This window comes from Amblyomma mixtum, chromosome 1 (assembly GCF_055824585.1).
Source record: "Amblyomma mixtum isolate Tamu chromosome 1, ASM5582458v1, whole genome shotgun sequence".
Taxonomy (NCBI): Eukaryota; Metazoa; Arthropoda; class Arachnida; order Ixodida; family Ixodidae; genus Amblyomma; species Amblyomma mixtum.
The window spans coordinates 162,975,978-163,003,524 of record NC_143012.1 but is presented as its reverse complement, the minus strand read 5'-3'; the positions used below and the strand labels follow the sequence as shown (position 1 = coordinate 163,003,524).

Sequence of the window (27,547 nt, the reverse complement as noted above, 5' to 3'; positions counted from 1 at the left end):
ATGAGAGTCCGGAGTTTGATCGCCGTAGCAGTGCTTGTGCTGACCGTCCTAATCGCCGTGGACGCTCGCCGTGTATGTATCACACAATTATAAATTTGGTTGTCCGCGCTTCCATCGCTGTAAACGAAGCATGGTCCACCATTGTGAGAAATGCTTGTACATTGAGTCAGCAACGTATAGTTTTCGGAATTAGGCAACCTGTCGATGGTCCCGAAATTATTTTAGTGGTGAAACGCGGCTCAGGGTGTGTTTACTGAAACACCGGCGCATCCATTCCTTGTCGTCGTCATCGAAACATGCCTCGAAAATTCACGTGCAGAATGATAAATAAAAAAGAAGGCTGCCTGCAATGGGTATCGAAGAGATTGTCACCGAGACCTCGCCCTTTTTTGCGCTAGCGTCGACAGGGAAACTAATGCGCGATGTTGCCTTTTCACTAAAAATACTTAGTTGGTAATGCTCAATTCTCTCAAGAAATGCTTCGGCGCGGCAGACAAGGACAAAACGTAGAAAAACACCACAGAGCGCCACAGAGCGTTTCGTGCTTGTCTGCCGCGCCGAAGCATTTCTTGAAATATGTATGACTAACTGGCCTACAAAACAACCCTTCTCAGCTCAATTCCCATCGCATGCGGTACGCAGCGACTATTTCCGATGTCATCACTGGAAATTTTACAAACATCCACGGTAAAACATCGGTAAAATCCAACGAGTACTGCGTCGCTCAGTCCTGCCGCACTGTAGAAGTGCCTATATTTTATTTTGAAAACCTGTGCATAAGTGACAGGCATAGGTAATCGCGCATACCTCGTGAGATCTGGCATGCATTATAGCACACACTGATGTTTTACGAAATTTGGAAAAGACGCTTCAATTAAGGAGCTATAGTGCTATTGGAAGTCAGCGATTCCTCACTGTGTTCCCATACAGTCAGCCTGTAAACAATCATGGAACAATAGGGATTCTCTGAGTTGCATTACAGTTTGGTTCCTTTCTCTAAATCAGACTTCTGCTGCCATCAGCCAAATGACTCCAAAGTTTCTCGTGTTTACCAGGAGGCTATTTGTAATTTTGATTTAAATCAGCGTTGTTTTATGCTTGTAGATAACTACTGTTATAAGACGTTTTTGCATGTCTGCGCAGGCGTAGAACCCCTTAGCAGAGAACATGAAGGGAATTTACAAAGAGAGAACTGGTGGATTTTTTTCTTGGATTTTTGCTTCTCGCTGGGCTTTTTGGATTAAGGCCAACAAGTGGTACTTTTGCTCCGGTGTGACGAGGATACGCTAGGTGCCTTGGATGGAGTTTAAGGGCAAATAATGTTTGATGCAAGTTCTGGGCATGTATCCCGGTTTACAACACCTTAAGAACATAAACGGCTGTGCGAACTTATGTACCTTATCGGGGGCATCTTTAACACCATGATATGGATGCCATGACAAGGCCAATGACAAACCATTCGGCACCCTCAAAGCTTTCCATTACGAAGCATTCAGAGGCTTATTTTCAGTTTTCACCAGTCAGAAATAACTTCCGGCGCTGCGTTTGTTTTCAGAAACCTAGATTCTCTGGATAACTAACCCTGGGAATTTAGAAATTAACGAGCTTCAACTGTCTTTGTTTCAGCTTCTTCCCCGAGGAAGACGGAAACTATGAGAGAACTGTTTAGTACCCGTACGATGCTTTGCTTTTTGCCAGCACATTCTAGAGAGAGACATTGGGCTCGTTCTCGATCGCGCTATCCTTTCCACTGCTGTTTTTGGAAAGTTAAACATCCGGTGAAGATAAAACTCACCCCACCACTATGCTAATCTGCAGTATTCACAAATAAAGCAGACCTTGCTTTACGTGAGCTGCAAGCTCCCGACTGTTTCAGTGACGAACAATTGTCCAAATGAGAGGAAAAATTTGATATTTCAAGATGTTTGCAAGCAGCATCCTTAGGTAACAGAGAAAAAAAATGGCTCCTTCCTTAAAGAATAATCTGATCAATAATGATTCTATTTATGTTAGACTCTCACTTGTACACGATTCATCGCTGCTTTAAGGGATCCAGATATACTTCTTTTCATTTGTGTGTGCCAGAAGTCATTGCGTGAACCATCCACCTTATGTTAGAGGCTCCAAAGTGCTGATGCGCGCACGCGAACCTAGCAAACTAATATGGCATTTCTGAGACATTGCTGCGAAAGGGGTGCACTCGAGACGATGAAAGTCTGTCTGGAACTCTGGTGGCGCTTTCATGCACCTTTGAATGAATAGCATTTGCTGAAGTAACGTAAACAGGAACAAACGAGACGACAAGAAAGATGCGCAATTTCCAACTTTCCAACTTCTGTCGGCTTTCTTGTTTCTTTATGTCTACGTTATTTCAGCGCACGCTATTTATTCCAAGATCATTCATTCATTTATTCGGACATACATAGATGGCACAGTATGTCCACGAGGGGTGGCAAAAGAAAACAATGCCTCCCGACGAGGCCTTCACCTCGGGAGTACACGTCATGGCAGCAGATTGGCGCTCTAAACATTATATAAGGCACTACACAGGATGCTATACAGCATTAAGAAAACGAGACGATCAAGGCAACTTAACACTACGCTCTACTTTTCACATGGCATATCTCATTGGACACTATATATTCATTACATAATTCACAACTCATAAAAAAACAAACAGCGATATTGCACAATAACAGGCTATGACAATAACTCTGTATTTAGGGAATCAAACGTGGTGGCTTAGCGTCTTTGTATGCAAAGAAATATATCGAATCTGGAATACTTACGGAATGCACCATAGTTTGCGATGGTTTTAAAACAGGTGGTGTGACGCATCATAATGCAATTTCACTTCTTATACACCGACCATCTCGCGGATTAGTGGATGCTTTTCTTATTTACGTAGAGTCGTTCCTTCAATATGCTAACCTGACTAAACGACTTGCCATAATTTCGCTGACATGAATATCGAATTGATCAGAAATACTGCTAGTCATAGCTCCTCGAGTCGATGTTATTATATGTGTGTGGAAACGTTGTAGACAAGGCGACAAGAATCGGTCAACATTCAGAAACGCTAATAGACGAGCGCTTTACTAATCTGCCTTCAAATAAGATAACATCCAGAGTAATTTTAACAAGTTTAACCTTCTTTCGCTTGGAGAAAAAAAATGAATAAAAATAAATGCATCCGGCGAATGATAAAGAAAAATAACATTGCTCGGTTCCGTTCACTAATGAATGGAACAGTTTTGGATGACATATGCAGTGAAACAAACTCGTGTAAAGCATATGAGATTTCCTAGAGGAAGTACTTAACCACTACGACAGTGCTTTTCCACGCATGCCTGTAAAAAAGCACAGGAGGGCAAGAAAAGAGTGGATTACTCAGGTTTTATACAGAGGTATAATGAAAAACTGGCTGTTTGCTCATTTCTTAAAAACATGACGCCCGACTCATTTAACGCAGTTAAAAAAATTCCGCAACAAATTAAATACACATCTCAAGGAGGCAAAACCAGCTGATGATACCAAATTTTTCGTAGTGATGCACAGTCCTAAATTACTGTGGGAAGCAGCTAACGGCATCATAAAAGGCGGCAAACCACGCATTCCGCGGATCTTTAGATCAGTGGAAAAATGTTTTCAGGTGTATGCCTTGCAGACAAGTTCGACGAGCATATTCTTAACGCCGGCTCTCCAGACTGCCCACAAATGACGCAAGCTGCCACACCTGTTCCTCCATTCATTCTTTCTACCTGTAGCAGCTCATTGCTTTTAGCACCTACACCAGAGGAAGAATTTGTAACCGTTGTAAGCGCGATTAAGGATACGTGCTCGCCAGGAAATGGTGATATTAGTGCGCTCGATATCAAGGCCGTACTTCCTTTTGTGACAGGTCCTCTTGAACATATTTGTAATCTCATACTGGAAACTGGTGTATTCCCTGATAAAATGAAAGTCGCATGCGTAACATTAATATTCAAAGGAGCTGGTAAAAATGACTTCAATGATTACAGGCCTATTTCTGTTTTACCGCACTTTCCTAAAATTCCTGAACGCAAAATTTATACGCTGTTGAACAATTTTTTGAATTAACAAAATATAATATGCAAACAACAATATGGCTTTCAAGCTGGCACATCAACGGACAACGTTGCTACACATCCAAAGAACGTATTCTGGCAAACTTTGAAGAGAAAATATATACACTATAGTTTAAAAGACTTTAAAAGACTTCGCTTCTATTAAGCATGAATTTCTAATGTAAAAATTGGGAAAAAATTGGTATTAGCGGAATAGCACATAACAATACACAAGAATGAGTCAATTTCAATCATATATAGGAATAATTAGGTATGGTGTGCCACAAGGATCTATCCCTGGTGCTTTGTTATTCATTTTATGCATAAATGATATAGTTATCACCCATGTGACATCTGATAATGTTCTTTATGCCGGCGACACCAACATTTTTTTTTCTGGTACATATCTTGCCTCACATGAACAACATGCTAATCTTTCGCTGAGCCAGTTACAGATCTGATTGAATAACAACAATATTGATTTAAATATGAAGAAAACACACGATAATATTTTCCACCATAAAAATAATAAACCCTTGTATAATGGTTGGTTGGTTTATGGGGTTTAACGTCCCAAAGCGACTAAGGCTATGAGAGACGCCGTAGTGGAGGGCTCCGGAAATTTCGACCACCTGGGGTTCTTTAACGTGCACTGACATCGCACAGTACACGGGCCTCTAGAATTTCTCCTCCAAAGAAATTCCACCTGCCGCGGCCGGGATCGAACCCGCGTCCTTTGGGTCAGCAGCCGAGCACCATAGCCACTGAGCCACCGCGGCGGCTCCGTGTATAATGACGTGCAACTAAAGATTTATAATGTCAATCTATTGACAAAAAAATTCTTGCCGTTTCGTAGGAGTCTCACATTTGTTTTAACATGGCCGCGTAATATAGAACAGGTTCGTCTCAAAGTATCTATGTCTGTTGGTAGCTACAACTGGTTAGATATCTTTTAGCAGCGCGTGTAAAAAAACGGCTTCATTTTTTCCCCCTGCACTCCCATTTTATGCACTCCCAAGTAGTTTGCGGCGCTTGTAGCAAAACAGATTCAGATCATCTTCCCTCACTTCAGATCTGAGGATTCAAGACGGTATTCCGCACTGTAACCATTAATAAATCATCCCTGCACAGCACAGGTAATGTACTACCGTGTCATCAGCTTTATAGCTGCTCTGTGGCCGTATTTGTTTGCCACAAGGTTGCGCTCAACTTTAATCCTTCTCCGCTAAATATTTAAGCAGATAAATCACTTATAATTTGCGCACTGTATGCATGGCTTGGTGCAAGTCACGCACAAACTATGGTACTCAGAATACAGACAACCAAATAGTAATTTTACGTAACACATATACCTACGTAATCGACGTCATACAGGAATGCCAAACTGTTTTCCAATTTAAGAAAAAAAGTCAAATGCATGTCTCCTTCTGCCTCTCTAACTTAATTTTTCCCCTCTATTTTGTTTTGAGTGACTGCAAGTACCAATGCACTTTTCCCACATCGTTCTCTTTTTTTGTGAGTTGTAAATGATGTAATGAATGTATATCAACTAGCCCGTCAGAAAGCCATATTTTCATGCTGCGCGTCGGTTTTCTCAACTTGAGTGACTTTAATGTTAGAGTGGTCACCACCGCTGCGGATAGCTGTTTTCAAGCTGTATTATTTCCTTCTTTACCTTAAAAATGTTGTGTCTTCGCCGCGTATTAAGCCGGCCCTCCGGCTGCAAACAGCATAGCCGTCATCATCATTATTCTCCCGTCCTTCTGAGCTGCGTAATTGCAGGCCTGATTTTTAATAACCAGGCCTACCTCTGCTAAGCTTTCCCTCAAGGAGCTCTGCATACCTGTCGCTTCAGGACTGAAAAGTCAAATATTTGCACTCTCCTTTTTTAAACGCTACCAGAAAGTCAAACCCAAAGAATACAAGGGAAAGTTTACGCCGTTCATGAAGAAGTTCCAGCGACAGGTTCTGGAGCGGCACAACGTACTGAGACCAAAGCACGGTGTTCCGAAGCTCAAGCTCAATGAAAAGGTGAGTTTCTGGATTACGACGGACTACGACGTTTGAGTCATGCTGCGACCTTCTAATCACCAGTTTTCTAATGCTCTAACTGCTTTTCACATCCTCCGCTCTACGTGTGACGTAGCCACCTTTTCGACCAATCCGGAGTTTGCGCTCAGGCCGCCAGCGACGCAGGGTTTTCTGCAGAACGGGAGCATTACGCGATGCTGGCATTTTCAGAGGAACTGAAGAATTAGTTATGAAAAGTTTCTGCTTGATCGGTCTTTTCATAAGGTAAAAAAATATTAAGCCCTAAAACACAGTTAACGGCAGCCTCGAATTCCTGTTTCTTTCGCCGTTTCAATGTGGCTGCTGTCATTGTTTTTTCTTTTTTTTGCTGTTCACTATTAAGGAACAGTAGCGATTCTTGCATTCATGGAGGCGATGGACGCCTAAGCTGACGGGGGTGACGGCGGTGCCTTCTTTACCGCTCATACCTAAGGGAAGCCTGTGCCGGTTTTAATGGCGTAACATTAAAGGTCCCGTTCACGAGTGAAGCTGGCGTCCGTCCGTCCGTGTAACGAAGAAGCATGTAGCCCACTAGCCACGCCACCTGTGCACCACAGCAGGTGGCAATGAAATTAAGTGCATTCAATGGAGCTGCCACGTACCCACCATGACACTGCGCACCAGGTCGGGAAGAGCAACCTGGGACTCACATGCCCCACCGATGGCTGTGTTTGAAACAGCCGCCTTCCGGGTCAACGGTGCGCTGATTAACAGCTACACCACTGCGCCAGGAGCGGTATATATACTCCCAGGGATCTATGAAACTATGAAAGAGAAAGAGTTCTTGCGCGAGAGGGATCTCTAATGCTATAGCATTGCACTCTTAAGGGTAGGTTAGGCGTCATCCAAGATTTTTTCTTTTCACTTCCCCGGGCTGCATGCACCTTTGGCGTCCACTGGTGGAGGTTGCCTTGGAGCTGCTTATGCTGTTTTGAGTGCTATGAATCTGCCAAGGCTCAAGCAGGAGTCTCTTTCGATGGTAGCTTTTAGTGTCCAGGATAACAGTTCCTGCAAAGCTGATTCTTTCTTTGAAGAAAGCGTGAGACAACGCAAAAGCGATATCCGGAACTTCGCGAGTGAGCGCAGAGTAATTGCCGGACATTGAAAGGATGCCAACCACTCGACTTCGAAAAAAAATGACTTTCGGGAAATTAAAAGGAAAAACGGTACCCAGACTTCGTTCCTTCAGTGACCAATGCTAAGGCCAAAAAGTAGAGAGTGGTATTATATGGGGATTATCATTTTGGGGTTAGGCTGCTGATTCAAGGTTCGCGGGATTGAATCTAGTCCGCGGAGGCCGCATTTCAGTGGAGGCGATGCCAGAGATTCGAAAGCATGCTATTAATTCAGCGGCAGGCAAACTTGGTGCCTTCCGTCGAAAATAGCTCAAATTAAAAAAAAATTTGATGTTCTATTGCACTGTTTTGGGGCGAAATCCTGCAGGACGCATCTGCAGCGCACGCTTCTATCTCTGTTGTTAGCCGGTGGATCGAGACCGAACTTGTATGAGTGAGAGTCGTACTTATCGAATGTGTAGATGTTCGCTAAAAAAAATGGGACCTATGTTTCTAGATTGCTTTTTGCTCATTGTAGAGACTTCTGTCTTCGATGGCACTTGCCTGATCATGCGTGCGCAGTTTTATGCCTTTGAAAGTTTCAGAAATTGTGCGTGTTATAAGCAGCCGTACTGATATTAATTTTGCAGCGAATCTTCCCGAATAAATCTACTATCTTTACACACTTCTGCAATGAAGGGACACTTAACGACGAAGTGCCGAAAGCTTATAACTTTCATTCAACATTCTCACCTCAGGGACACTTCAGGGCCAAAGCTAAGGAATGTTAGCGCCACACGTGGAGCGGGCATTGAAGTATCGACGTCTAGTTGCAAGATAGATCTGCTTCTTACTGTAGTGTGAGACATTTAATCCCTGAGGCATAGACATTGCCTCAACCTGGACCACTCAGGTGCTTCAGGTCATAATACGCAAGCCTATCAGCGCCAGCACAGCTTCAAAAAGGCCAACTCTAGTGGCGAAGTGGAAGGATTGAAAAACGAAGCAAATGATCCGACTTCCCATCCGTGATGATCATGATGAAAGTTATGATTATTAGCATTCGCATTAGAAATTCATGCTTAAAAGTTCATTCCCCAATGTAATGGGCGGTGGTTCTTGCATTTCGAACACAGCTCGCAGCTAGTAAACTATATACCAAGGCCGGAGGCAATTGCACATTTTCTCTACCTCAAAATCTTGTTGCCAAATTCTCATAGAGCGGACTTTTAGTTTACAGAAAGATAGCTGAGATCATAATAATTAAGAATAACTCAGTTGACTGCACGCGTCAACTCTCCCAATTTCGTCAATAACGCATCCCTGAAACCGTTCTCTCCACTGCCATCCGAATCTTACATCGCTGAGGGAAATCGTGTTAAATAGCTCATAATGCACTTAATGCACGGATGTAAAGGTCCTGATAAAAACTAAGTTAACTACGAAAGTTCAAAGATGCTGCCCTTGTCTTATCCGTCTCATCTCGAGCCAACCCCCGCCTCTTAGTATTTCTTCGCCGAAGCTTACTTCCAGCAGGTGGAATGGAACGGACTCTAAGGGTCCCAATCGTAGTCGTGTGAATACACCTATAAAATGGAGGCTTTCTTTCGGCACGTGGCAGAAGTTCGTGCTCTGTTCCCCTGGGAAAATTTCTGTAAACTGTACTACATGCACCGCCTATGTACTTGCTATAGATTTTCTGCGGAAATACCTGTGAGGAAATACCCTGTACCGAGCCGCTGGCAAGTGGACCATATTAGTTGTCTATTACCCACATGTACTACTTACTCGGCTAATGTAATCGGATTGTTGTTAGTGAGTTCAAAAATTGCATCATTAAACAGTGACAATATTTAACTTCGCGGGGGTACCAATGATTCCTCCCATGTGCATGCGTTCCAAAATCCCACTATGATTAAACAAAAAATAAGTTGATTCCAATACAATAGGGTGTCAGGCAGGGAGACATGATCACGCCAATGCTATCCACCGTCACTTTACGGAGGTATTCAGAGGCCTGGGTTGGGAACAGCTTGGGGTGAGAGGTAATGGAGAATACCTCAGTAATCTGGGATTACCTTATGACACAGCTTTGCTAATAACTGCGAAACATGATCAGTGATAGACTGGCAGAGCAGTAGTAGTAGTAGTAAGGGACTTTGTTTGGGCACAACACTTAAGCACCTAAGATATCAGTGACTTGTCGCACGAGCAGGCGCTGTTCGTCTTCACCTTCAGCTCTCAGCCAGTCCAGCCAGGTCCCGACAGTGTGGGAGGGGGTGGGAAAGAAATCCAATTGCAAAGCAACCGGGCAGGAGAATAGACAGTGGGAGAGGTTGGCATAAGAGACAGGGCAGTTGGGACATGAAGGATCACAACGAATTTTGCACAGATAAAGCCGTGCGGCTGTGACAAGTGTGTTAAGATGTATCTGTCGAAGGATGTGAGCCTCCCGCACAGAAAAAACTAAGACGGTGGTCGGGTAGGGTTTGCGGTCGAGGCGGAAAGCGTTGATCCCATGGCCAAGGTCCTTGGAGGGCGCGTCGAGACTGACCCTTCGTGCCACTGTCAAAGAGCAGAGCAGTACTATGGGTCTAAAAATGAATATGCAGAAAACCAAAGTAATGTTCAACAGTCTCAGAAGAGAACACCAGTTCACATTTAGTAGGGAGATGCTGGAAGTTGTGAGAGATTACACATCTACTTAGGGCAGGTAGTGACCGCAGATCCGGATCACGAGAGTGAAATAACTAGAAGATAAGAATCGGGTGCAGTGCAATCGGCAGCTTATCTCAGATCATGAAGAGCAATTTACCAGTATCCTTCCAGAGAACAGTGTACAAGAGCTGTAGCTTACCGGTAACACCTATGGGGCAGAAACGCGTGGACTAACCAAAAGGGTTCAAATTAAGTTAAAGACAGCGCAGCAAGCTACGGAAAGAAAAAAGACAGGTGTAACGTTAAGAGACATGAGGAGGGCAGAGTGGCTCAGGCATGAAACACGGGTTAATAATTATTATTTATTGATTAATACTGTCAGCGTTCAGAGGCTCATACAGGAGTGGGCGCAAAATCCCAATTGTAGACAATACTACAATACATCCTAGAGAAAGCAAAAACAGAACAGCAAGGAACATTGAGCAGTTACAGCTATTTCGGAAAGACCTAGGAGTGCATGCACCTGATGCACTCCGTGAATTGGCGCTTTATCGCAACTAATTATAAATGCGGCTGCTCACAGTATTGCAGTTTGATGGCCAAAAATATTTCCACATCTTAAGCAAATTCATCTGCAGATATCGAGGTTGCAGTTTCACGTGGCAGCTTATTACAGAATTCGAGAAGAAATGGGCTTGGGCAGGCCATATAATGCGAAGGGAAGATAACCGCTGGTTCTTAAGGGTAACGGAGTGGATTACAAGAGAAAGCAAGCGTAGCAGAAAGCACCAGAAAGTTAGGTGGTCGGATGCGATTAAGAAGTTTGTGTGGTGCGGCGGCCGCAACTGGCAAAGGACAGGGTTAATTGGAGAGACATGGGAGAGGGTTTTGGCCTGCAGTGGGCCTAGTCACGCTTATGCTGATGGTAGTCGCGGAAACATTTGTGCTCTGGCGCAAGCGGTGTGTGGCTGTTGCCTGATGTCGCCGCCGGCGTGCGCCAATTCCGATTATGGCGTGCCCTATGGGGAGCTCTTGAACTTACGGAAAAGCTCTTTTTCCTGGGGGCACAGGAATTTCTCCGCCATGGGTCGTGCCCTTTCGTGTCCGTATTCGACGGTCATGTCAGGGTTATGTTTAGACCGACGTTGTTTGTCTAACCTCATCACTTGTTGGTGCAAAATTTGGGTATTCCCGCTCACTTTATCCCGGTGTCTTAGCCGAACAATGTGTCAACAAAAGTATCTCGTATGTATGCGTCACAATGATAGTGCAATTCACTATACATATATGTGTAAATTTCAAAACACGTTATGCATTCCTTCATTGTATATACTGTTATGGATCAGATTGGGCGCGCCCCCGTTTCTTCGAACACTCCCACTTCTTCTTCTCCACAGTAAACATGGCACATACCCACGCGGGGGATTGGCCAAGGTACGGTGCTAAAAAACAACGAGGTATATGTGCGGCAAGAAAACTAAATAGAATAGTAGAATGACTGAAATTAGAAAATATATTAATTCTTGAAATTTTTAAATAAATTAAACAAATTAGATATGCCCGGAATTAAATAAAATACGCTTTTTGGACATTGTAAAACATTTTATTCGCCGGAAAGAGCTTGGTAAGAGGTCGCGTTAAGTGGTCGAGAGTACGCAGCCCTCGACGACTTTGTCAGCCCACTCCACCGCCAAAACTTGCGTTCTGGGGTCAGAGCTAGCCAGCACGGTCTCCCACCGCTCGAGAGAAGGAGCGGTAACTAGATCACCCGGAGGTGGCTCTATTTTGCAGTCCCACGGGATGTGACCATAGGTGGCTCGTTGGCCACAATATTTACAGTTTGTGTTGGAAAGATCTCGATAAATGTGCGCGAGGAGTGATGGGGTGCGTATCGATCTCGTCTGTAGACGACGCCACGTAACCTCTTATTTTTTAGTCAGGCTTTTGTCCGGAGGGGGAAAATTCTCTCTAGTTTAAAATGATTGGTGAGATCATGATATGTGAACATGGAGTCGTTCGTGAAATTTAGGGAGCCAGACTCATCCACCGCCCGGTCGACGAAACCTCGGGCTTTATTGTGGGGTGCCTCGTTCCCCGGATTCCCCGAATGGGCTGGGGCCCATATCAGTTCGGAATAATTTGGTGAGAATTTGGTTGCGTTAAGGATTCTAAGGGAGGTGTTTGTAATTCGCCCTTTTGCGAAATTATTGATACCCATTTTGGAGTCGCTGAGGATGATGCTCTCTTGGGTATGAGCTAGGGAGAGGCTGTAGCCGCCTCTTCTGCCGTTTCAAAGGATTTCGTTTTTGATTGTTGCCGAGACGATGTGGTCCTCATTCTCGTTCACAGCCACAATTGCAAAGACATTCGTATGTTTGTGTTCTGCCGCATCTACATAAAGTGTTCCAGCGCACTGTCCGTATTTATTACGCAAGGATTTGGCTCGTGCTTGTCTTCTATCCTCATGGTGTAAGGGGTGCATGTTTTTGGGGAGTGGCTTGATTAGTAGGGCCGCCCTATAGCTGCGGGGTAAGTCTACTTTAGCATATTTATTCGTAAATTGAAAGTTAATTCCAAGACTGGTAAGAATACTCCTGCCAGTTCTGGAATTGGCTAATCTCGCTGTTTGAGCCATTAAATGGGCTTCTTTCAGTTCATTCTAGGTGTTATGCATTTCTAACCCCATAAGCCTTTCGGTTGAGGCACTTAGTGGGACTCCTAACGCATCTTTGTAGGCTTGCCGTATCATGCTATTCAATTTGTCCTTTTCTGCTTTCGCAAATTTGAGATAAGGGGTGGCATAGAGTATCCTGCTTAGCGCAAAGGCCTGCACTAGTCGGCATAAATTTCTTTCCCTCACCCCTTGTCTTCGATTAGCTATGCATCGGATTAATCGCGCCGTCGCTTCTACCGTTCGTTTTAGCTTAGTGAGTGTGTCAGTATTTTTTCCATTTGTTTGTAAATACAATCCCAGTATTCTCATGGTTTGTACCTCTTCGACAGATTGTCCATTAACGACGTTTTTTTTGTGTGTGTGTGTGGGGGGGGGGGGGGGGTGTAGCATTAGTTCAGACTTTTGCTCTGAACAAGTGAGGCCGGATTCCCATGCGCATGCCTCAATGATGTCCACTGCTTCTTGGAGTGTGTCTTCTATGTAGCCTTCGTATCCTTTGGTTACCCAAAGTGTGATGTCATCTGCATAGAACGTGTGATGTAGGTCTGGTATTTGTGCCAATTTGGGGGGAATTTTGATGAGGGAGAGGTTAAAAAGGAAATAGGACAGGACGGAGCGCTGTGGCGTTCCTTTACTTCCTAGTGTGATTGGGGCAGACTCTATTGTTCCGATCGTTATCACTGCTGTTCTGTTATTGAGGAAGGATCAGATGTAGTTGTACGTCCTTTCTCCGGGTTGATTTCTGACGAGTTTGTCAAAATGGCTTTGTAGGTGACGCTGTCGAAAGCTTTAATTAGGTCTAAACCCAATATTGCTTTCGCTCCTGTTCCCTCGTCAGCTTCAATTATGTCCTTGTTAACTTCTACACACATTATTAGAGCCCAATGTACTAGAAATAACATTCAGCAAGGCAGAAATTTGGGCGAGTTGGTACGTATTCATGATATTGTTCACAGCGCAACAACAACGGGAAAAAACGAAAGACGTAAGAGTAGCACAAACACAGCTTTCGTTTTTTCCCGTTCTTGTTGCGCTGTGAACAATATCATGAATACGTACCAACTCGCCCAAACTTCTGCCTTGCTGAATGTCCTTGTTAAGCTGCAAGAGTATGTCCCCTTCTGCTTGGTAGTGCAAGCACTTCCCCTTCATCGTTACTGCTGCTCCACACTTGTCCACGACGGCGGACCTAAAACAAGAGGCAGCACTAATCATACTGTCAGTATTTCCGGCAAGCGACCCTTTTTTGTCCCCATTGCCAGCAGATGCCTTTCTGCTTGGCGCTGCAGTCGTAGTCCCGTTCAGAGTTTTGTCTGAGCTGTTCTGTTGCTCAGTCGCGATTATTTTGGTGGCGGCATCTCGCCCTTATGTTACATCCGGCGGTCTTGGCGACCGGCGCGTGGCTGTTTGCGAGTGACGCTATTCGCGCTGGGTGTCTCTAGTTCTAGTTGCACGAGGGGCGTCCTGTTGGCCGCCTATATTAAAACCATTCAGCACCGACGACTTGTAGACCCAGGGTCTGTTCTTGTTGGGTGGCGGCCTCACGAACGTCTCCTTTCACCTTCTGTTGTGCACAAAGCTACCGCAGGAGCGTCCCGACGACTTGTTGAATGTCGTGTTCATGAAAGGACAGCAAATGCAGGAGACCTGCCGGTGGCTTCCTCTCCTTGTGCGGCATCCTTAGGTACTGCCTGATCTGGAACGATCCTTCTCCCGAAGTACCAAGGCGGCCATGGAAGAAGCGGCATCACACTGCTTTATTTCCAACGACAACACCCTGCCTTTCCCTACTTCGCTGTATGAACCGGAAGGTGCCGGCGTGTTGCTTCTCGACATCGTTGGAGCTTCTCCTGCGCGGGTTCGCGTTGAGGATAACTGAGCGCGACCCCACTTGCCTGCCCCCGCCGTACCCTCCTCTTCCACCTTACGCTTCCGCCTTTCTCTCTTCCACCACTATCCCCTCCTCCATCTTTTCATTCTCGCCCTCCCTTCGTTATTCGCCCCACTTTCATTCTTCCCCGCGCTGTTCGCTTTGTTATAGCTCTGCCGGTTACGACGACCACGACGCGCAAGCCAGGAACGGGCGCTTAAGAGCTGCGCTCTAAAAACCCATACGGCAGCTCACGCCAGCAAACGAAAAACTCATCACTGACACTGGGGCTTACTCCTTGTGTAAGCTGTAATAGGAATCAGGGGAAGCGCAAAGACAGTAGTTCTGCTCGGAAGCGTCTTGGATATCTTTACCACATCGCACTGTTCGCGATTTCACTAACTTCCGGAAAAATTCGACCTGTCCACAAGTGCGGCCGTTGATCCCCAACATCCATCGATGCAGTGCGAATTCTCGTGGGGTGTTTAAAAAATAATATTACTAAACTCTAAATTTGATGTTTCACTCGCACATCGCTTAGGTTTGAAACGGCCATGGTCTTTCTTTCTTTCTGATTTATTTTATGCAGCTGAATCGCCTCGCTCAAGCACGAGCTATCGAAATGGCGAAGAGTGGCCGCATTTTTCACCAGAAAAATTATCCGTACGGAGAAAACATAGCATATTACGACAAGGGAGTGCGTTTCACAGGTAAGCTAGAAATAGCTGACACTTTTCACTGCTTTGCTCGGCAGCAGTTTATCAAATGAAGGTAACGTCTCTGTAGCACCAACCACACTGGTTAAGAGGTTATGCTCAAGTATATACTGTTCGACACGAACGCGCGGGGTCCTTTACCTGAATCGATGGCCACGTTTCGACGGAGGATCCACTCTTGACTTCACTTCACTTTACTTTACTTAAAGGCCTCATTCTGGAGGTATTACATAAGGGGTGGGGTTACAGATATTTGCAAAAGAAAAAGAAGTACGGGTCATTGCCCTTGAAAATAAGTTGACACGGCTTCAAGAAATACAGATGGGCATGTGATGGCGGCGACTTCGTGGGGAAGGGAATTCCAGTCCACAATTGCTCGTGGAAAAAAAGATGCTGAAAACGTTGTTGTGCGAGCAACGTGCAGAGTTATCTGAAACGGATGCGTAACGGAAACGGGAACTCAGAGGAAATTCTGGTTCCGGCTAAATGATCAATGGTCTCAAATCTCGAAGGTATGGCCAAAAAGCAAGACGAATATGAAATGATATACTTGCGATTCTTTCTACACTGGGCTCTTCCCTATCTTGCATTTATTTTTTATAGTACACCCTGCAGCGCCGACGTGTTATAGGAAGGAAATGCGTGTAACATTAAAGTGACGAGCAGTAGAATAAAATCACAAGAAAAAAAGGAGGGAACTAACACAAAGGAGCACTGTATCAAGATCGATGAAACCAAAAAGTAAAGAGTAGGAAGAAGAGTGCGTTCAGTCTACAATGCTTGGTTTGAAAGAAGAAATACAATCAGAAACTATTGATTAGCCTTAAAAATACATCTGCATGAACACTAACAACTTCAACCGGCAACTTATTCCAATCAGAAATACCACGGCGAAAAAATTAGTACTTGATATAGTCCGTTTTGCAGGCAATTTCATTTATTTTAAAATTGTGGTCTCTCCTGTGGAGTGCTTCGAGGTACCTTTCCTTATCGATGCCTGTCGTGTCGCGGTATATTGAGTGTAGAAGTTTGCGCCTTTGTCTCTGGCACCTGATCTGTAGCGGTTCCAATTCGGTGTGTTCCTTTATCTGACTTATGTTGACATGTCTGTAGTACTGCCTTGGTATAAATCTGACTGCGCGGTTTTGCATTGCTTCATACTTATCAATCAGGTTCCGCTGAAGCGGATCCTAGACTGCGGACAGATATTATAATTGCGGCTTTAGCAGTGATCTGTATGTTGTATATTTAAGAAAATAAGGAGCTGCTCCGAGAGTCCGTATAAAAAGGCGAAGCATTTTCCCAGCTTTTTTGACGGTCATTTCGATATGGCTTGAAAAGGACACATCAACAGTTAGTAGAACACCTTCACTTCATTTGACTTACTGAGAATGGTATCCCCTAATTTGTAGGTAGATTCATTATTGATCTCAGATTTAGTAACATTTATTGGTATTCCAGCCAAGTAGCCAGGTTGGGTACCTAGAGGCTATGCTGTTGAGGTACTACTGGAGGGTGGTTACAACATGTTGATTACGAATTGATCCGTAAACAACGCAGTCCTGTGCGAATAGTCTTGTTTGTGAGGAAATGTCCGAGGCGATATCATTTGTACAGTTTAAAACGAATACCGGTCCCAGCCCCGAGCCTTGCAGCACTCCTGAAGTGATTTGAACAAAAAGAATTTTACAGCTGGTTCGGTTGAAAAGCCGTCGCCATAACCTACGATAGCTAGAAGGCGCCAGAATCGTGACGGAAACATTCCCAGAAGTTTCAAACGAAAAAGGAAATTAGCCGGCATTTGAGTTCGAACCCCGGTCCTCTGCGTGCCAGAGGGGCGTGTAGCGCACATGCTACAAAGGGTTTTTTTTTCATAACATAGTTTTAATAAAAGAGGTTATGTGTGTACATGAGGGGCTCTTAAAGATTATATACAAAACACTCAGCTAGTAGCTGCACTGCACCAGCTTGACAGAAGACAAAACGACTAAAAGGGCGGCAACCATACACACCATGTTAGCAGCCGAAACCAATCAGGCAGATAGTTTCTGTTGTCATAAATGTCCCTGAGCTGGAACATTATTCGGCTAAAATGGCTTCTGGGTGAAACAAAATGCTCAGCGTTGTGGTCTAAAATCCGCGTTTAACAGTGTTCAATGCTTTCAGGTACACTCCACAGACGACAGTTAACAGAAGATATAAATATGTTCTTTTCACGGACCCACGTCTTAACAGTGGAGCTTCGGCGTGTAATTTGTAGAAAAGCATTTTGGATCAACGCCGAAGCGCATTGCACAAGCTCTTGAACACATAATGACCCGTGAGGCCAAAATACAGCGAACGATACAATAATTGGGGAAAGAGCATCGCTCCCAATATCTGTATTTTCTATTACGAGAAACAATATAAGTGCTCTTATAAGTACAGGGTTAAGAAATTAAACTGCAAGAATATTACAATGAGGGAGTAATTACTCATTGACATCCACTGAAGCACAGCCATACGGCTACAAAGGAAAGCTGCACAGCTTTCTCAGACTGCGCAGTTAATGAAAAATTCGTCATGGTCCGGGGTTCGTACCCGGGACCACCGCTTCACCGGCCGTATGGTTGCGCTTGGGTGCATGTCAATGAGTAATTACTCCTTTATTACAAATCTGCTCCACCTTGAGGGATTCCCCTAAACATCTGACCAACACTGTTCCCACTTCGAGTTATTGACCAATTTGCCCCCGCCCCAGCATAAGCTTGCCGTCCCGGTTAGCTCAGTTGGTAGAGCGACTGCTCCGGGGAAGCGGTGCTCCCGGCTTCGAACCCTGGACCAGGACATATTTTTGTTTAACTGAGAAGTTTCTGAGAAAGCTGTGTAGCTTTCCCTGGTAGCAGTATGGCTGCGCTTGGGTGGATGTCAATGAGTAATTACTACCTAATTACAAATGTACTCCACCTTGGGAGATTCCCCTAAACATTTGACCAACACAGTTCCCACTTCGAGTTATTGATGAATTCGCTCTCGCCCTACCATAAGCTTGCCGTCCCGGTTAGCTCAATTGGTAGAGCGACTGCTCTGGTGAAGCGGTGGTCCCGGGTTCGAACCCCGGACAAGGACGAATTTTTCTTTAACTGCGAAGTTTCTGAGAAAGTTGTATAGCTTTCCTTAGTAGCCGTATGGTTGCGCTTGGGTGGATGTCAATGAGTAATTACTCCCTTATTACAAATGTACTCCAACTTGGGAGATTCCCCTAAACATGTGACCAAGAATATTGTAATAGTTGGACGACAACAATCGCCAAAAAAGAAGAAACTGGCAACTAACTGTCTCACATACAGGTGAACTAAGCCCAATCCTACTGCACAAACAGGCCTAAAAAGATTAGCATGTCGCATTGGCTCGAAATTGGGTGCCCAAATAAAAGTTGCAAATATTCGATGAAAACGCTGGATATAATGTCTAGCGCAGTGCAGCAGCTGTATCTCGCCGGTATTCACCTGTGGGGCAGAAACGTGGAGGCAAAGGAAAGGTTAGTTAGTTATATGGGGTTTTATGGCGCATAAGCAACTAGGGCTATCATGCGCCAAACACAAGGTTAGATGATCTGTTATATTATGTGCACAGATATTATGTTATATTAGATTTAAAACATTGGCTTTCTTCAGAAACTTAAAAACAAGAGAAAACTCGACGAGTGCTTGCTCGCCTAAAAGCAATGCAGGATGAAATGGAATGTGTTCATTGTAAAATACCGTAAAAATTTTTTTTCTAAGTTCTTCGAGATGCGAACAAGAAATTAAAATGTGATTTACCGTGAGCTCCTCACCACACATTTCACACATAGGTTTGTCTTTTTTTGTTAATAAGAAGCTATGGGTGATGTGTGTGTGACCTATGCGTAAACGACATAAAATTACTTCGATAAAACGCTCTTTATGGCGGCTCGATTTCCATGCTTTTAAAATGGGCTTTACAGTATGCAGCTTGTTGTTTCCTTCATTTTCCCAGGAAGCTTGCCATTTGGCTCTTAGTTTGCTACGTACTAACTTCATGTAATCCCTAGGAGGCAAATTCACATGTTTTATTTCCATGGTTCTGGCTTGTGCAGCACACATGTCAGCTCTCTCATTGTCCCTAATACCAACGTGACTGGGAACCCAGCAGAATTTTATAACATGTTTTTGTGCTGTGACCTTTACTATATTGTGTATGATGGTCCCTATCAGTCGCTCCGTGGCATTTTTGGAGTTTAATGCTGTAAGGACGCTCAGTGAATCTGTATAAATGATGCTGTTTTTGATGTTTTTATTTGTTATTTTCTGTTCCGCAACACAAATGACATAACACTCAGCGGTGAAAACTAGCACATGAGGGCAGTCGTACTGCATTTTTATTTTTTCCTTGTATTACTGCGCTTCCTACATGAGCATGAGTTTTTGACCCATCAGTGTAAAATGCAGTATAATTTCTGTATTTTTCTTGTAGTGCTAGATATTCTTGTATTATATGGTCGTGTGGTGTACAGGTTTTCCCGAGGCGTGTTAGTGTGACGTCACACACTGTGGGGCAAAGGAAAGGGTTCAGCTTAATTTGGGGACAACGCAGCGAGCATGGAAAGAAAAACGATGGCTGCAACTTTAACAGACAGGAAGAGAGACGAGTGGGTGAAGGAAAAAACGCGGATTAATGACATCCAAGTCGAAACCAAGAGGAAGAAATGGGCTTGGGCAGAGCCTGTAATGCGAAGGCAAGACAGCAGCTGGTGCTTAAGGGTAACGGAGTGGATTCCAAGCGGAAGGCAAACGTAGTAGGGGCGGCAGAAAGTTTGGTGGACGGATGAGATTAAGAAGTTTGCGGGGATCGGATGGTCGCAGCTGGCAGAGGACAGGGTTAATTGGAGAGACATGGGAGAGTCCTTTGCCCTGCAGTCGGCGCAGTCAGGCTGATGTTGATGATGATGAGCTACAAACTTTAGATACCAGTTTTGAGGGTTACGTACTGTGGTCTTGCCTTTTCTTTTTCGCTCAAGAGAGCTTTGCCGCCTCTGCAGCAGGGGCTAGTTCTGCGTTGTGTCCAACGCCTCACTAGAGGCTCTGGAGGCCCGCGGAGAACCCACGCGTGTAGATTTGTAGGCTTTTCCCGACTGGCCGAAGCCTTGCGGTCGGCTGAACCACGGGACGGCGGTCCCTTTTTCCAAAGTGGCAGGGCAGCCTTCGGTGCGTCTGCCGGGGGCGGCGGTGGCCCTGCCTCATGCTTTGCCTGGGCAGTGGCCGGAGCCTGGTGTGTTGTAACGCCGCTAATACACCACATCGACGAAATTGTTCCTGCAGTGAAAGAGAATGCGTTGATGTTGTGTGGCAGTCGATTACGCGCTTCTTTGAACGAAATGTTTTCTTTTGTTTTTGGAGTGATTATTCCTTTTTCAGTCTGCTATCTTGGGCAAGACCTTGAGTAAGCGAGGTGATACCCTTCCCAGTTTGCGCAGCATGGTGCTGCTGCTTCAGTTTTCGAAAGGAAGCTCATGTGAGGCGCATTTTGCGCATTCTTCCGGCCACGGCAACTCTGCGACCCATGGCGGTAGTTGAAACATCATCCGGTGTTTGGGACATAGTGACGGAATTTGATTTTCAAGTAACCTACTTCAAAGTATTCTAGGTGTGTGCTCGTGTTGAAGGTTAACACGACATGTTTGGTTAGTATTTCTTTGTTTTCTTTCCTGATTTTTATGCAAAGGACACTGGTAACATTTTGGTCCTTAAGACCCTCCAGCATTTCTTCTTTAGTGAGCTCAAGAAAGTCGGATTCAAATATCACAACTTCTACGGTGTTTAAGGATCGGTGTGCGGTTATTGAGACAGGATTGTTCCCTATTGAGACTATTTTGAACAGTTTTGAGAGATTACCGAACCCGACCATTACTGAAATAAAAAGAATGCCCTCAATATTCATGTTTGCAGACGGCACTAGTCAAGTTTTAACGGTGAGGCAGTGCATGTCATTGAACAATCGGGTAATTTTTATTTAGACAAATTATCCGGGTGGTTATATCAAAACTAGCTGAATGCACAAAAAGAAAGTATGTAACGTTTCAGCTAATTAATAAGGATAGGTAAATAGTTCACTTCAATACAGAGGATAAAACTTGGAACAAATACGTGTGCAAGTTTCCTGGACCCTAGTATAGCGAAGAGGTATTTTGGAGCACTCATGTCAACCACCATCTCCACGAACTAGCGAACTCCCTTCGACCTCTCTGTTTGAAGCAATCACTCCATTATTGATTGTTATATTCTAAACTGCTCTATGGTATTGAAGTCTGGGGAACCATGACGAATGGGAACTATGACAGACTACACATATTGCAAAAACGAGTCCTCCATATTTCTGGAACTATACCGGCCCTCTGAGACTGCTGCAGACTCAACCGCTCTTAAGTTTGATGATTTACCGGCGAGAAAGGTGTACTTCTGGAGGTTAGCGTAGCGAACATAGAAAAACGAACTCCACACTTACATTGGCGACAGATTTCACATTTTTTAAACACCTGTACTTGTACATTATGACATTCGTAGTCCCAAATATAGAACTATAAAGGTGAGGAGAATTGCGGTAAACAAAATCTAGAATATCTGATAATAGATATGTTACTACAATATGATGCCTGTTTGGATTCCAGTTTACCCCAAAAGTGTTTAATCGGGAATATCCGTCAAACTTACTTACTCTTGAAACCGTAGAGTAACATACCTAAACGTATTTGCCTATTCATTATGCCAATGTGAACCTAAGGACTGTTATCAATATTTTGTGAGTATGAGTGAACGCAACATATGATCAAGCACTAAAGAAATCAAACTAAGCCGCTCCGGTCCCTAGTGGTAGGAGCAAATAGAATCATTATGTATTAATATACGGGTGAATTATTATTGTGCTGTTCCGTTTTTTGACATTTATTGATATCGAGTGTTGTACTTGTTCTCCCGTGATATCAAGTGTCGAACTTGAACATTCTACAACGTACAAATATCTGGGACTTCTTCTTCAGTCTAATTCAACATGGAAATACCACATTAACCAAATTCTTGCAGCTGCTAACTGCTCTTTTGGTCTTTTAAAACGTAGCCTCATAGAAGCCCCTTGCCACCTCACAAAACTAGCATACATTACAATAATAAGGCATAAAATCCAGTACGCATCAGCTGTCTGGGTCCCGGATGAAGGGCACATTATTCATGAGTTAGAGGCACTGCAAAACCGAGCTGTAAGATTGATATTTTCGGATTATTCTCGTCATACTAACGTCACCGCACTAAAGGCGCGCGCCGAATTCATAACATATCACATCGTCTCAAACTAACACTCCTAGAGCTTTTCCATAAACTTTGTCATCATATTTTACTCCATGACGATTCCTTACAATCACCAGAAACATTTTTTCTATGTCGCGGTCACCTGTTCAAAGCCAATCGCATTTCATGCCACACTTTTTTTCGAAATCATCCATACCTCGCACTGTAGTCGACTGGAATAATCTGCCATCGCATATCGCAGCTGAACGGGCCTCCTGGACAGCCCGAAGCTGGTCGTGAAGTGAAGCACTCATTAACAAGTTTCAAGACCTCGTAACACAAATATCTGTCTAGCATTGCTCATTTCTTCTATCACTTGCTTCATTCAGATGTATTGTCATTTTGTTTTGTACCAGCAGTTCACTTACTTCTCGAATGCACTCTTTGTTTTTAATTGGGTATAATTAGGTTGTTATTTTGGGATTTATTCTAGTGTTATATGTTATTATGTACACGTTTTGCACCCTTGTGTTTACCTTCCCCCTTTGTAATACCCTCGACTTGAGGGCTTTTAGGGGTATATCAAATAAATAAATAAATAGTGCCGCAGGCTGTTGCCTTTGTTATGGCGAGAGAGACCTCGTCACGCAAACATGCCTTTTGTTTCTGCCAACCGAAATAAGTTGTCATTTCCTGCGAATAAAATTGACTGACTCAATGAAAAATACTACCACACGAGAGCTCAGAAAACGCATTCTTTACGTTCCTCCTCGTTCCACCACAAAATGTGGTGCGGCCTGACATGCCTATGTTCCGGTTATTAAGGCGAAAGCCTCTAATGCCTCATCGCTGTCGACGGAAGGTTGTCAGCAGAGGTGTCGCGGCTTTCTAGTCAGAGCAGAAAAAAAATGTTTGTCCACGATGGAATTCGAACCACCATCCTTCTGTCCCGCAGCCGAGCGTGCTAATGGCTACGCTACTTCCTGCTTTTTTTACAACATGGTATTTATTACAGTGATGTAATGTTCTATGTACATGAACTATATACAAGCCATTATGAAAACAGTGGTAAACAATACATATTCAAAAGACCATGTACTAGAAAAGGGGCAATGCAGAGCACATCACTAATATTGAGTGCCACTCCGGTTCGTACTCAGTCTGGGCATACACGTCTCTTATATGAACAACCATTCGACTGAAGTGATCCTTTGTAGACACCACAGGTTCACAGTGCCTGTCCATCATGCGGGTTTTCCAGAGGCTGTGCAGTCCAATCAGAAAGAACATGTCCAGGGGTTCATCAACAAATGGCAGCGCAGTGAGATAGCGAACAGAATGTGGAGTCAGATGAATTCTTTTTTTAAATGTGCGTTGCAGGATATCCCAGAAGAGTACTGCATCTTTGCAACTGATGAAACAATGCTCAATTGTTTCTGGTTCATCACAAAGGCGGCAATTAACGGTAGACACAAAAATGCCCTTTTTATCTAACCATGTTCTAACGGGCAACGTACCGGTGTGTAACTTAAAGAAAAAGGTCTTTGTACACGGCGAGACTGGCATCTTACGTACTCTTTTGAGTACGTCATGCCCCGGTAAACCAAAATACAGAGAGCGGTACATGGGCGGAGGGAAGAGCATACTAATCAAATCCTTATACAACTTTTTCCTCGACACTAAAAAAAGGAACTCAGGAGAAAAACGAACAAGTAGGAAACGGACAGCCAAATACACCTCTTGCATTATGCCCCACAAACACGGATGGTCACAAACATTGGAAGACACAATGAGGTTAGGTAAAACATGAACTAAATTTGTTTGCAGGAATGAACGTACTATTGGGTGTGTAGTGTCACGGAAAAACATGAAACGTGACACTATATGTCGGACATACAGGTGAACTAGACCAAGGCCGCCAGCGCTTACAGGCCGAAAAAGGTTATCACGCCTCATGGATTCAAAAGACGAATCCCACACAAAAGTAGCGAAAACCCTGTGAAAACGCTGGATAGGAAGTCTTCCGCAATGAATAATTTGCAGTACATAACATATTTTAGTGGCCTGCCAACGCATAGTTCCCCTTGTCTAGGACGCTGGAGAGTGTTTGCTGAAAGGCGTGCAATCAGTCGGATGCCTCCCAGACGCCCTCCAGTGTCTCCAGCATTTAAAGGTCACAAACAATTGTGTACATAATTAACATCTTAACCACACATCAGTGACACAAGCAGCAACACCGCTGAAAAGGCTTTCGCCTCACCGCACTTTAGGTCAACACAGTGCCCCCCTGAATTTTTTTCAACAAGCTTCAGGATAAATATTTTCCGCGAGTTGCAAAGGCAATGCGACATAGGTATTGAAGAATGAATAGTAAAGTTATGGTTAAGGTCTAGCGAAATTTTTCGGCGTCGTTGGATTCAATGCTTTCGAGTCATTTGTTTTGCTTGAATATGCCTACCAACCTCCATTGTGTTCTTCTTAACCATTTATTGTAACTTTTTCCCCTTGTCGATGTGCTTATGAATCACTGTGTGTTTAAATCACCGTGCATATTTTAAGATACGGCCATACAAGCCAGATAAAAGGCTTGGACACCCCTTTTTAGATTTCACTTGAGGGGGCAATAAAATTCATATTGTAAGCACAACATGCGACCTTCGTATTCATCTGTACACATCCATCATCATCGCTCTTCTTCTTCTTCGAAGGGTTGGTCGCTATATTTGCGGGTGGCATTAAAGCTCGCCCCATCCTGCACTCTGTTTCCCGTCTCACAATATTACTAAAATGTGCTACATAATATTGCTGCTCTAACAGGTACAGCACTCCTAAAGAGATGAATTTTACTTACTGTGCTGCTTTTGGCAGCTTCCATTTTGAATATCTTGGAATAGCTGGCAAGGACATGCCTCAAAATTTCTAGCGGTAATTTACATTTATTGTACTATGGGCTTTTTTATTTCGAGGGCTTGTTATGTGGCAATATGGGGCTGTCAGTATACTATAGCAGTTTGTGGAGGTTATCTTCACCGAATGGCTGACTAACTACACAGAGAGCCGGAGCCTGCCCAGGTTTCTGGACCGAGTTACTCCTGATAATTTCAAAATTTTATTTTTTACTCTATGCTTTTGCAAAGTGGCGCTCCGGCAGTCTCTTTGCTAACCTTGCAAGCATTTATCTCAGAAAAAAATAAACTGCAATCATAACTAGTTTACAATGCGTTCTATGTTAACTTATTTACTAATCCATACGATATTCACTGATATATATTGTACGGATAAGAAAACAGCATTGCGCAAACTTAAAAAAAAAGCACAGAACAATGAAACCTTTGGATGATGACAACGGGAGATTTTTGAATGTTAATATGCTTTGTCGAGATATTCTGCACCATATAAATTTGCGTAGGCAATTAAAACATGTCGCATTATTGAAGTTTCCTTACTTCAGTCGGAGCACAGCGGGTCCATTTTTGCTAAGAGGAGGAGCGGCAGCAGGAGAAATAAGCACTTGGCCACAAATTTGTTGCAAGAGCCGTACGACAGCCCCGACCAACGCACCACGAGGCAGCGGCTTTTCATTACCGGTACCAGGAGTTAAAGCCTTCTGACTTGCCCTCAAATATGCTTTGTTCTGCGTACTGGGCGGAAAAAATGTAAATGCCCGCGTACCTATTACGCTAAATGGAGTAAAGCTTCGGCTGCCAGCACGTGGAAATGAAACATTCGACAAATGGAAGGAAAGTGAGCTCGAACAAATTACGTTTCGGGACAGTTACGTGTTCCTTGTTTATACATAAAACGAAATACGGATTGGCCGTATCCTTATGCGCGATAATCGTTGCAATGAGCATGCGTGCGCTTCAGGCATAGGCCGACACGTGCGGTTAATGGTCTTGCGGAGTTAGTTTGATGTGGAATGACCCAAAATTATGCCTTCTCGGTGGCAGCGCCTCTGGCTGCGTCCCAGGCAACAGTGTGTTCGGTGTTTTTGTGGTGATCTGCCAAGGCGTTGGATTCGGTGCAGTGCCCTTTAGCAGTGCCTTTTCGGTGTTCCTGTAGCCGCCTCCTATAGTTTCTGGATTGGCTAGGCTGCTCGCAATCATTACATACATTCTATAAATCATCCCGGGGTATGTTGATCGTTCTAACAGGTCTGTAACGCACGCAAGTTAGTTGCTGCTTGAGTTTGCCAGTATGCACGCGGCATACTTGAACTTAGTAGTTGTTTAAGATTGTTGGCAGCGTTTCGCTGACACGAACTGCGTACTGAATGACGGCACGCTTCAGATCTTTCTTCGGTGCTTTGGGAGGGTTTGCAGATTGGTGCTATCTGTTTATCATTTTTCTTTCCTACCCTTCTCATGTGAGGGATGGGCCGAGGCGGTATGCTCGTATGGAGAACGTTAAGGCCACAGAGCACTTGTACCAGCCGGATGCACAGAGGAAAAGTCCGGTATATGTGGGCTTCCGGTGGACTGATGTCACTATACCGGTTTAGGATAGTAATACAGTTCGGTCATATCAGGTATACTCTGCCTCATTTGGCGACGGGAATAAAATCAGGGGTTGAACCAGTTTCCTTCCGAGAAAAGGAATAAATGGCTACCCAAGGAGCACAGGTAATCAGCCCAATATTGTAAATCGAAGGTTTCCCTCTGGTTTTTTGTAAGACCTGCATTTGCCAATACGTCCTCAATATTGGGTCAAGTTCCTGTGCTGCTTGGCTACAGCATGGAAAATATCTAGGGCATGCCTAGAGCAATGGTGCCCCATTTGGGTAAATATTTGGAAACAAAAAAAAGTGCGTGTGTATTCCCCGAAAAGATGAACTCTTCCCCAGGGCTAACGGTTTCGATTCGCTCATTCATTACAGGCAAAACGGTCACAGACTATTGGTATTCAGAGATCCGGAAATATAACTTCAATCGGGATAATCCCCCAAAACAAGTGCTCCATTTCACGCAGCTCGTGTGGAAGAACACTCGGCGTCTTGGTGTTGGCATCGCCAAAGCGAAAAACGGCAAGCAGTATATCTCAGCCGTGTACGATCCTCAAGGAAACTACCCAAATTCTTTCCGAAAGAACGTCTTCAGGCCCATTCGTAAGCGATTTTCGAGCAGATTGAGCTGTTAG

The 27,547-nt window shown here is 44.2% G+C and overlaps 1 protein-coding gene across 1 annotated transcript; it reads left to right on the top strand.

The window, feature by feature from the left end:
- LOC149369602 (Golgi-associated plant pathogenesis-related protein 1-like) lies at positions 1-27,547 on the top strand. Its single transcript, XM_089575333.1, has 4 exons — positions 1-72; positions 5,991-6,119; positions 15,005-15,125; positions 27,288-27,547. Exons 1-4 carry the CDS (start codon positions 1-3, stop codon positions 27,545-27,547), a joined length of 582 nt encoding a protein of 193 aa, XP_089431459.1.